General features: G+C 41.6%; 1 protein-coding gene across 2 annotated transcripts; it reads right to left on the bottom strand.

Moving 5' to 3' along the window:
• Nucleotides 1–764: 764 nt before the first annotated feature.
• Nucleotides 765–8,479, bottom strand: enpp5 (ectonucleotide pyrophosphatase/phosphodiesterase 5). Of its 2 annotated transcripts, none has more exons than XM_085382946.1 (4): nucleotides 8,257–8,479; nucleotides 5,314–6,216; nucleotides 4,589–4,765; nucleotides 765–3,052 (listed from the first exon to the last, which is right to left on the bottom strand). In XM_085382946.1, exons 2-4 carry the CDS (start codon nucleotides 6,191–6,193, stop codon nucleotides 2,634–2,636), a joined length of 1,476 nt encoding a protein of 491 aa, XP_085239072.1. In that variant the 5' UTR covers nucleotides 6,194–6,216; nucleotides 8,257–8,479; the 3' UTR covers nucleotides 765–2,633. The 2 variants fall into 2 exon arrangements, with proteins under 2 accessions (XP_085239072.1, XP_085239073.1); XM_085382947.1 differs by lacking the exon at nucleotides 8,257–8,479 and adding an exon at nucleotides 8,019–8,202.
• Nucleotides 8,480–11,597: the final 3,118 nt, after the last annotated feature.

The following is an 11,597-nucleotide window of genomic DNA, read 5'->3' as shown; positions in this document are numbered from 1 at the left end:
TGCAGGGTGAGAATATTTTTTTAATTCCAAATTATTAAAATTACAAAACCGTCCTCATCACTATTTTTTTCAAAGAAATGGAAAAGGTAGGCATGATTGCATGCACAGTTATACTCCAGTCTGAAAAAGGGGAATCTTATGGTTCAACTAAGTGACTGATTTTTTTTTTTTTCCCATTTATTTTCCAATCCATTCGCTTCCTCTTATCCTTTTCAGGGTTGCAGGGGGCGCTGGAGCCGATCCCAGCTGTCATAGGGTGAGAGGCGGGGTACACCCTGGACAGGTCGCCAGTCTGTCGCAGGGACAGACAACCATTCACGCTCACATTCACACCTATGGGCAATTTGGATTAATCAATTAACCTGTCCCCACAAGCTGCATGTCTTTGGACGGTGGGAGGAAGCCAGAATACCCGGAAGGAACCCACGCAAACACGGGGAGAACATGCAAACTCCACACAGAAAGACCCCGGCCTGATGGTGGAATTGAACTCTTGCTGTGCGGCAACAGTGCTAACCACCGTGCTGCTCTTATTTATTTTTTTGTTCCTTAAATGCATCACACTTTACAATATTTAGCTGCATTTCTGAAGAATGACAGATTACTACAAAATTTAAATTTTTGTGGACTAAGAGAAAAAATGTAAAGATCTGGGCCTCGAACACAAGGGTTAAAAATAATAATAATAATAATAATAATAATAATAATAATAATAATAATAATAATAATAATCAACAAACACAGTTATTTTCACATTAGTCCCTTTATTTCCAGAAGACTCATTATTTGCTTCAATATGGCAAAGATAGTTAATTTGTAAATGATATTAAATATCCACGATTTTAATCCAAGGTAGTAACAAACTGAGATCAGCTTCATCTAATATTCTTTCTTTTCTTAAAAACTTCAAATAAATCGTTTTTGGAATATAGCAAGGATACATTTCACTTCTCTGTCAACAAGTTAGGGGAAAATTATCAGACAACACTTTTCCGTCATAAAACAACACAATTCTCAGAAAATTAACAATTTCATATAAATGCTCTCAATTTATGAATTTAAATTTTGTAAAAAGTATATATCACAGTGATGTCTGTCATTTTCGGGCACGGGTAAAGTCAGTGCGTCGAAAAGCAAAAAGGAGAAAATTGAAATTGAACCAATTCTTTCTTAAAAGACGCTGGAAAAAAATGATAGTATTTAATCTGCAGATTATAATTCTAGTCTTCTACCTCTCTCTCCGATTATGCTACTTAAAAAGCTTTTAAGCAAGAGGCACCTATCTTTTTTCGTCATTTCAAACAGCAACTACAAACTAGAAGTGCAAATTATACATGACCTAGAAGCTTCCAGCTACTGCCCCTTCATTCAGTTTCATTTCAATCCTGTAGTGCAAATTATGGGAACAGCTCTCGCAAGTCATGCTCGAAATAGTCTTCTCAACCAAACAGAACCCTTAAAACTCCTAACACAAATACTGACCAATAGCAATTGCACTTCACATTTCACCAACAAATGACCATGGTAATGACAGCAGACATATGAATGGAAGGGCACTACACAATCATCTTACACTGGAAGAAAAAAAAAGCCCTCCTGACACACACAAAAAAAGGACAGACGCACAAACAACTGCACACGTTCGAGAGATGTTCTCGGTTAAGTTCAAAGGCAAATGGTAACTGACTACTGAAGTGATTAGCTCATGGAATGACCTACACGTATGAGCAGTAGCTTGGCACGAAGAGTGAGACTTTAGTGGTTCCAGTTAACATTCAGAAGTAACACTGACCACAGTCAAGTGCTTAAAACGAACAGTTTGGAATACTTTAGATTAATCACAGCATTTGTAGTTCAAAGTAACATCTTATTCAGTGCTCAGACCACAAGAAGAACAGGTGGTGACGGAAAAAAAAAAAAAAAAAAAAAATCTCACCAGATCCCTTTTTCACTTTATGACATACAAATCTGTTTTGCATAGATTTGAAAATGTCAAAGCAAACGGACTGAAGACGACTCTCACTGTCAGGATGAGAAAGGTGTCAGTAGGCTTTCCAAAAAGTTACTCGTTTGACCTTCTGTGCTCATGGCACAGCTTCCCAACAAGCTAATGAGTGTTACATTATAAATTCCAACAAGGTAAGATTGTCTGAAGGTACGCACCATTACAAGATTTTTACACCCCACCTTGGAAAAGAACAGCTTTAGTGGGATTTGAGCATACTGATACCTCGATATCATCCGTGTCACAGGCTTGGCCACCAAAAGCTCACCCTTTTACAATCACAGGCTCAAACTTCACGTATACTTTTGCATCTTTACTCATAAAGTGACAATGAAAATGTTAGACGCTATTAGGTAGAATTCACAATCAAAGCAAAGCCACTAAGAAACCAATTATTCTGAATAAACCCAAACCAGAAGCACGCCCGGGACGTTTCCCTTACACCAGACGTACCCCTACGCACGAGTGGGAGGGTACATTTCCTTGATCTTCAGTGAATAACAAGAGCAGCACAACGGCATTTAGTGATGTAAGGGAGGCATTCAGGGGATGCTTCTGGATGTGGGAGTACCTTGGGAGGAGGAATACCTCCTCTTCTTTTACGTCTGCCTCTCTTTCCACTCTCAAGCTACAGGTGCAAATCCTCTTGCAGTAAAGGCTGCGACATCTCCCAGCTCCTGTGTTTTCTCGAGGGCCGCTGTTTGAGTGTCACTAGTATGACGTAGACCACTAGGAAGCCCAGCACCAAAACCACACCGAGGAACGAGCCCACGATGGGGGCGCAGGAGTACCCGGTGCCCGGAGGGGGAACGGGAGGGTGAGGCGGGACCGGCGTGGTCACAGTGGGCTCTATGGACAGGAGGTCCTGAACATTCGAGAGGGAGCCGTTGTTCGGCATAGGGCGGATGGACAGGATGTGGCACATGAGAGGGTAAAGGTCAACGGAGCGCATGGAGGATTTGACGTAATTCTCACGAAAGGCCGGCCCACGAGCCACGAACACAGGCTGCATGCTACGTAAGCTGTTGTTATAGCCATGGTTTCCCACTGGAGATGAAAAAAAAGACAAAAACATTTGCATAAGAAGGTGGAAATCTTTGATGTAAATTATTATTCTGTTGCTAATAGACCTTTTATACATCTATATCTGGTTTTCACATCCCATAAATCACAGACCGCTCGTTTTGTTTCCAGATTTATGGGACCTGGCGCCGCAGCTCTACCTGATGATTTACTGCCAAAACGACTTGCCTCAGCAGACGGGATAAGGCTAAATCAATCACAGCGCAGCCCAAACAAAAACTGAAAATGAAATCACAAAACACAAAGACCTTACATGAAAGCTTAGACAGGCTAACAGCCGCTCCTCAAATTTATCAGTGCTATTACATCCAGAAGATCTGACGTGATTCTCTCAGCGCGCTGTGAGTAAAAATCAATACACTCTATCAGCGCTGCTGCGACGGCAGCTTCAGAGGGTTTAACGGCCATTCGAGCAGGTCCAGGGTCTGCCATAAATCTTACCTTAAAGATACCCCGCGGAGATTTCCGATCCCCAACGTTGCCTGGTCGACATTTCTTTCCTCTATATTTTTGTTTTGTAAACATGCACAACTACACACACGTGCGCGCGCATGCAAGAACATTAGCAATTCTACCAGTGCTGTAATCCCATTCCACTGATCGATGTCGCAAGGAATGAGCACAGAAGTGCAGCAATCAGCCGGCGGAATGCTGCTAGCAACTAAATATGGATGTATAAAATGTCTCCCGCTGCAGTATCTAATAAAGGCAAATGCCAAATAAATAGAGACAGACATATAATGGAATACCAAGAAACGCAGAGCACATTTTCTTTCAATTGATGTAAACAAAGAAGAATGACTGGGTTTGTGGAGCTGCAGTGTTATTTGTATTGCATTACTCCGCAGCGCTCTGTGATGCACTGAGAAACAGAAGGGGCCACTGCTGCACGGGAAGAGACATGTTTTAGTCATGAATGCATATCGCTCCCTCTCAAAAACTTTGTTATAGCAGGAAAGCATCATAATACACACATGTGTATCTAAGCAGTCTCACATCGCTTTGTCCCTGAAGACTGAAAGTCTGCTAGTTTTCTTTCCAGCCGCAGGCTCCACCTGGTCATTTCACTCATTAACAAGCCTTCAAGCAGCGAGGAGGAATTAAGCAGTGACATTAGCTGGTGAAAAGACACTCTGCCTCCATGACACATGGGTCTGAACGCTCTAATCTGAGGAGGTGATGCTCAGTAGGTTTTGTATTAGGAAAAAATGATTGCACTTAGAGTTAATGCAATAAAAGCCTCCAAACCCATCCATACACACACACACACACACACTTTTTAACTCAAACACACTCTTGCTGGTCCTAAGGGAAAGCATATCCAGCTTTCTTTGTTAATTACAGCTGCTCTAAACCAAGCGCTGGTTCAGTGACTGAAATAAACCTTCTGTGAAGCTATTATTAGAGCAGAAAAAAGGCTGCTGCTAAAACAAACTGACAAAACCTGTTTAATGTGCACAGTAACGACTCAGCAGAGCTTTGTGATGTGCGAAAACGTACGCATGAAGGGTCCGGTCCTGTTCTGCATGATGGTCCAGCCTTCTTTGGCCTCTATGACGATGGGCATGATCCTTGTGTTGTGCTGATAATGGTAGTGCTGGGGAATCTCCTCCTTCTTGTACACCACCATGTTCGGGTTTGCATCCACCAGCAGATTATACACCTCGTCGAGTTTCCCTGAAGGACACATAACGAGCGGTAGCAGAAAATCTTTATAGAGGCTGCAAATTCTGATTTATGAACGGCGGCTCATGAGGAACAAAAGTTCAATACTTTAGAGATTAACTGAAAAGCAGCAACTGTATATAAAAGATGGACATACCCTACAGTTACAGACAGGATGAATATAAGATGACTATAGTTTCTAGGTCAGAAAAATTGAGCAAGTGCAGAAATGCCTTAAGCCTCCATTCTATATGAAGGCCACCAGATGGCGATCACTTCCGGTCCTGTAGAAGTCTATGGGGGAAAATGGCTCAGTCACTGGTTTTGGATCAAATTTAATAAAAATTAAGTTTGTGATGTAAACCTTGGTCATCATGGAGGATTGTCTGTGGTATGAACTGTTAACTAAACTGATAATGTTTAGGTCAGTCCTGCACATCCACTTTCCCTTTTTTGGCCAGATAAAGTTCATTTACAGCTGCAGCTTCATATTTAATATACAAGCATGATGGTGGTGAAGAGGAAAGTGAATGAATTTCCAAAAACATTACGGTTTATACCTTCGTTGGGCAGGATTCCCACCACTGGACTCTTATCCACCCAGGTGTACAGGTCTCTGCTCACGTACTCATCCAGTTCTATGATCTTCTCAGGAGAAAGCTGAGCCATCCCATGGTCACTGGTCACTATGAGGTTCACTCTGTCATACAACCCTGCCTCCTTTAGCTTGTTTATAAGGAAGCCGAGCTTCTCATCAATCCACGCGATGACTACGTCCATTAAGGAACTCTGAGGTCCAAGGTTGTGCCCGCTCTCGTCAGGCTCCTCCCAGTACAGAACTCCAAAGTCCACCGCCTCAGCTTCTGGTGCAGAGAACCACTCAATAATCCGTTCCACTCTGGTTTCAAAGGAGACTGAGGCGTTGTAGGGGAGGTACTGAGTAGGGTACATGTTGTGGATTTTGACATCAGACCCGGGCCACATCGCTGCCCCGCTCCGTCCTCCAGCTTTCTGGATGGTCACCCAGATGGGCACAGCCTCCTCCCACCACCGTGAATCATAAACACTGTCCGTCTCCATGGAGAAGGACCGGTTCAGAACAGGGTCGTACATCTCATTAGCCACAATGCCATGCGTCTCGGCATAAAGCCCCGTCACTAAGCTGTAATGATTAGTGAAGGTTTTGGTGATGTAAGCATTCTCCACAAACTCCACTTTCACCCCTGTGTCCATGATGCTGCGGAAGTTAGGCGTTGGAACACGGTCAATGTAGTCCCAACGGAAGCCGTCAAAGGACACGAGCAGCAGCTTGGGCCGCTCCGTTACAAGGTAGTCCCTACTTCCACGGTGGCTTGGGCGATCGAGGGATGCCAGAGGCAGAAGCAGGGCCCAGAGGCAGAGCAGAGGACTGTGGCCTCTTCGCAACAAGTAGCAGAGCATAGTGTGCAGTCTGACGAAACAGCCTACGAAAAAACAACACATTAATGACTACAGCCAGCATTTAACCCCTCTAAGTCTATAACCTGTTATTAATCTATGATTATCTATGGTTTTTACTGAAATCATAGATAAATTATTTAATCCATACAAAGTTAGAAAATCGTATGATAATGCAGACCCAACTTCCAACATTATCTGATCAGCTGCACTTACTGTTTTATTCATCTAGTGCACTTCCTCATCAATATAAAAGTACCGTCTGCTAATCTAGTTTTGGAGGAACTACGTGTGGTTTCAACTAAAGCCTGACAGATTAGATTGGATACTAACCAATCACAGACACATCCATATTCCATTATAGGTTTTCTGATACAAGCCTACACAGACATTTGTTTTTTTACAAGAAGCTGTGAGCTAGTTTGTGAAAATGTTCAAAAACATTGAGGGCATCATTTTACCTTCCTTAATGACTGTATGCATTTTATTTTTTCCTCTCAACTTGTCTATTGGAGACAGTACAGGTGACCATTAAAAACAGTTTAAATGCCCAGTGTTCGCACACAGAGGTGCTGCAGCGTCGCTTTTTGTTAACAATTAAGATTTTGCGTTGCTGCAGCTGAAAGAAGGCAAAGATGTAATTTCATATGCAAATGAAACATTAACAAGGGAAAGTTCAAATTGTTCCAGTAATGAAGGGTCACTGCTGTGATGTGAAAATTGTTTGCCTATGCATATTTCTTCTCTAAACAGCATCAAAAACATTAGCTACTGGAGGCTAGACCACCTGATTTATTAACTAATTTCAGCTTTCTAAGCAATAAGCCGCTATTTGCCAACCACGTAGCTGATCTGCTTTATTAGTTTCCTGTTCTGGTTGAATTGAGTCTCATTGTTTGTTTACAGTACAGCAGAGCTCCAGAGAGCTCGTCAGAAGAGTGTTGACTGTCAACAGCCAGTGGCAGCAAGTATTTAATTAGAATATTGTTGTAACGTGACGTAAATCAGCTTTTTATTGGATGATAAATTCAGCTTCACTGTTCCATTTACTTTTTGGTGACAACACAAAGACTGAGAGGTGGATGGGGAAGGTGAGAAGGAGAAAGCGTTGGATGAAGACAGCAGAGAGCAAAATAAAACAGGTTAGAGTGGACATGAAGGCAAGTCAAGAAAAGTTACAAAGCTGAGGTAACTTCTGCTTTGTCCACAATTTCACATTCTAAATAGAACATATTAATTGATATAAATATCAGCATTTAACAGGATTCATGTCAATGAACATGGGTTGAACGGTGACATTAATATTAACTGCAACGCACTCTATGCATGACATTATGATAATTACCCTAACCCTTAAGGGGCTGAGCCCCGTAAAGTTTACGAATGCAAAGGCAACATTTACTGATTACCCAGATTTATATATTAAAATATTAGTAGAGTAAAGTTAGGAAATCAATCACGCAAAAGAAACACACATTTGCACATGTGAGGGCTGTTCTACATAATAACAGATCTCTGGGTTTTGAACTTTTGGCCGAATCAAACAAACAGCTGAAAATGCCTCCTTGGAACTTGCATCACTAATTAATAATAATAAAACTAATGGCTTAATTAAACAAATTATAAAAAATATATGTATACATTACACTAAGCTGGTTATGAAAACAATGCAGAAATTAATTGAGAAAATTGATTTAAATAACAACGTAAATGATAAAATAATAATAAAAACGACATTTAGATATTTCAGTTCATGACAGCAAAGATGTCATTGGAAATGTGGCGAGCTGAGGATATCACAACGGCGACACATCAGAGAGACACTCACATCCAGACGAATTAAAGTGAACCTCCCGACAGTCCGCTACATTATAACAGATCCCGTGTTTTAGCCTTTGTGCTGCATTGCTAACAGCTAAAAAAAAACGCGCAGTTCTGATTGCAACAATAACCACGCACAGCAACGAGTGCAATTTACACGAGTGCAGCGGATGGAGCGACAACGAGGCAGACTACATGCACAAACTGAGAAACACGCCAAACCCCGCTGCTGTCAACGGGCTTACCTTGTTATCAGATCCTGCACTGGCTCGATCCCTGCGCTGCACGACGAGATAAACAGCCCGACTAGCTGAGTTATGCCAGGAGGAAGTCCCGCCTATCAGCCTGCTGTGTGTTTTTGCCCCTCTGCTGCTTTTATGTGTTTAGAGGCTATAAACCAAAAGCGGATCATATACAGACAAAAGGCAGTCTGACCGGTGTTTCCTGCAGACGCATGATTCGCCTCAAATTTCCCAGTGTGCACACAAACTGTGTGTCCCAATGACGTAATGCCGGACCGGTAAGAGTGATGGGTGGGAGGGTGATCCAGCTTTATAAATAGACATCTGGGTGTCAGAGGGGTTAAGTTTGTCTCGTTTTAAGAGCAAAAAAGAGAACGTTTAAATGTGTCACATAAATAATAAAACGCTGCGTTGGAAATAGTTATATTAAAATGTATTGCTGCTTTAAACCCCTCAGCAGTTTCCTTGAATAATATACTAATGCTGAAACGTGAAATAGGGCAGAGATGTTAAACATAAGGCCAGGGAGCCAGACCTGGCTGAACAAAGGATCCAATTCGACCCACTGGAGGGCTTTGCAAAATGTGAAACATGAACAGAGATGAAGCATCTGTGAGCAGTGAGGAGCAGTGAGTTTTACTTTCATCTGAGAGTCTGAGATCTGAATCTTCATCGATCTTAGAGCCTCTCTACCTGACAGGCACCCTGGCATGCCATACTGCCATATAACACCTTTTTATTTTATTTTGTTTTATTTTTTATTTACTGCAAATTTTGTATGAATTAATGAAAGTGCTTCATGTTCAGCTTTCATTGCGTTTTCTGTTTTCTTTATGGCTTCATGTGTTACAGTTTAAGCGTAAGGAGTCTGTGTTGCTGTCCTTGGACTTACACTAGAGTGTATTCAGTATTCATCTATAATAATCATGCAAAAGATTGTCCACAAGGTGTCAGTCACGTCCTGCCTACATGCGGGTGTATTTGGGCCTGGGTCTGGCTTTCTTCACATTCTCTACAACGAAATATGGCATCTCAATAATGTCACTGCGTGGTGAGAGCGAGACTATTTCTGACTTGCTGACGAGCACTTCCGTGTCTGCAGAGGCAGCCTCGGCTCTTTTACTGATGTGTACTGCTTCAGCGAGTCATTCGATTTCCCTTCTCATTTGGAGTAGTACAATGAATATGGAAACCCAAATTTTAATCAGACACAGACACGGTGTGTTTAATCTGTCAGAGGAGTGTGGGGGATAACGTTAACCCATATTGTATTAATTTGATAAACTGTGCTTTATTTGTATAAAAGGAACACACTGACCTTCTTAACTGACCAAGCATAATTTGATATTTAGCCCTGAGCACAGCCCAAAGAAACTGGAATTTAAGAAAAAGTGGAAGACTTCCTTTTTTTTCTTTTATCATCATGTGGGATGATTAAAAGCTTCATGGGTACATAAAGTTCAGCTTTTGTTGTCTAATGTTCCCAGGGGTGGTATAGTGGGGAAGTTGTTTACACGGCTGCTCACAGCAAGACAGCTCTTGGAAAAGCCGAGGCCTTTCTGTGGGGAGTTTGCATGTTTTCCCTGTGCAGGCGTGGATTCTCCTTCTTTTCTAGTTCTCATTCAAAGTGGGCTGAAGCAGGAGGAAACGAAGGGGACAAATTGCAGGAAAAGAAAGGACAATGGTTCCATATGAGGTTAAATATTTGTGCTGATTTATACTTTAACTTGTCATCCAGCTGTAGATCTTAGATATTTTATCAGCGAGCGCAGACAAAGATGTTACGGTCACAATGACAAACAGTCTTAATATCTAGACCCCTGGAGCCATCACAGGGCTAATGGAGAAACATACAATCTTTTCTGCCCACATTCACACCTATGGCCAGTTTGGACTATGTGAGGAAGCTACAGTACCTGGAGGGAGCCCACGCAGGCACAGGAAGAACACGCAAACTTCACACAGAAAGGCCCCAGCAGGGAACTAAGCCTTTCAAGCCATTCAAGCCTTCTTGCTATGAGAAAACAATGTTAACCACTGTTCCACCCCCATCAAACAAACTAAAGATCAGGCTGAACATGTCCTCTATTATGACTTAATATAGCTTAAAAGGAATGAGCTTGGTTCTGCTTGATTTAAATTTATCAGAGCAATACTAATATCACTTGTGTTTAATGTCTATACCAACTTTTGAGTGTTCATTATGTCACCCAGAGGCGCTGTACTTATGGCAAATGACCCTGTGCTGCCATAAACCATGACCTCGGTTAAACATTTTGCAATAAGTTTATGTTCCCAGTTTCAAGCTTAAAGTCTTATGAAATAAAACAATCATGTTGGTTTTGTACATTATCTCTCCATCATTACAAGAAGGGCTGACAAACTGGGGCTGTTAGGCTTTTATTGCATGTCGCTAACTTATAAACGTGAGCTGTCCTCAGTTTGTCAGTTAGATCAACGCCTCACTCACAATGTCTGTTTTCAAAAAAGGTGGGATGGCGATATCAAAATGCTCAGCTTCAGATTTACAAAGCAAGACTTTCAGACCAACGGGTGACGCCATGTTTTCAATTTCCATCTTTTAGATACAGACTATGAATAAACATTATATTTGTTAAACATGTGAGCATTATTTTATCAGACTATAGGCACTTAGCCTGATTCATTAATAAGTTGTTCATCTCTTTGAACAGCCTTATAGAGATGTTAGCATGCTCTAAAGGCCTAATCTTTCCTTTTAATACAGCCTATCTATCCATTTTGTTCCATTTACCCAATTCAGGGGCACAGGGGTCTGGAGCCTATCACAGCTGTCATAGTGTCAAAGGGAGGATACAACATGGACAGGTCTCTAGGCTGTCTTTGCGAGGAAGCTGGAGTACCTGGAGAAAACATCCATGATATGCATGATTTAGTGTATATAGGGCATTTTCAAAAGTTCGGTGTGGAACATAGATTCATTTTGACCAGCAGAGGTGAAAGAATTCACCAGGAAGTAAGGCGATAAGAAATCAGTGATTCAATGAATAAAAAAGAGAAACAAAGTAACCATGTTTGCCCCACTGACTGGATATTTAAGCAGAAGTGAAACTCATTAAACACGGTAAACTTTAAAACCTAAACTATTTTGTATTGGCTGAAGTCAACCAAACACAAAATTTGCAAAATCTCACTGGCCTGCTGTGAACATAACTCTCTCTCTTTACGTTAACTTACACAGATATGGTTCCATTCTATTAATTTAACCTTTTAGGCAATGTATTTGCTTTGCATCTTTTGTGTTCACATCAGTGGCAGATTATTGGAAACAGTTCAAATGGTGCCCGTACAAGCCTGTGCAGCAT

The sequence above is a fragment of the Rhamphochromis longiceps genome, linkage group LG15 (genome assembly GCF_057381845.1).
Source record: "Rhamphochromis longiceps isolate RC_006_pf linkage group LG15, R_longiceps_female_GT1.1, whole genome shotgun sequence".
Taxonomy (NCBI): domain Eukaryota; kingdom Metazoa; phylum Chordata; class Actinopteri; order Cichliformes; family Cichlidae; genus Rhamphochromis; species Rhamphochromis longiceps.
The sequence above is the reverse complement of the archived record's forward strand: the minus strand, read 5'-3'. Positions and strand labels throughout refer to the sequence as shown.

Bases quoted from the DNA above. Each gene is read 5' to 3' on its own strand.
- enpp5 (XM_085382946.1), bottom strand. From the start codon at position 6,193: ATGCTCTGCTACTTGTTGCGAAGAGGCCACAGTCCTCTGCTCTGCCTC. The intron at 4,766-5,313 runs GTATAAACCGTA...TGTGTCCTTCAG, and splicing joins GGGAATCCTGCCCAACGAAG to GGAAACTCGACGAGGTGTAT. The intron at 3,053-4,588 runs GTACGTTTTCGC...TTTCATCTCCAG, and splicing joins CAGGACCGGACCCTTCATGC to TGGGAAACCATGGCTATAAC.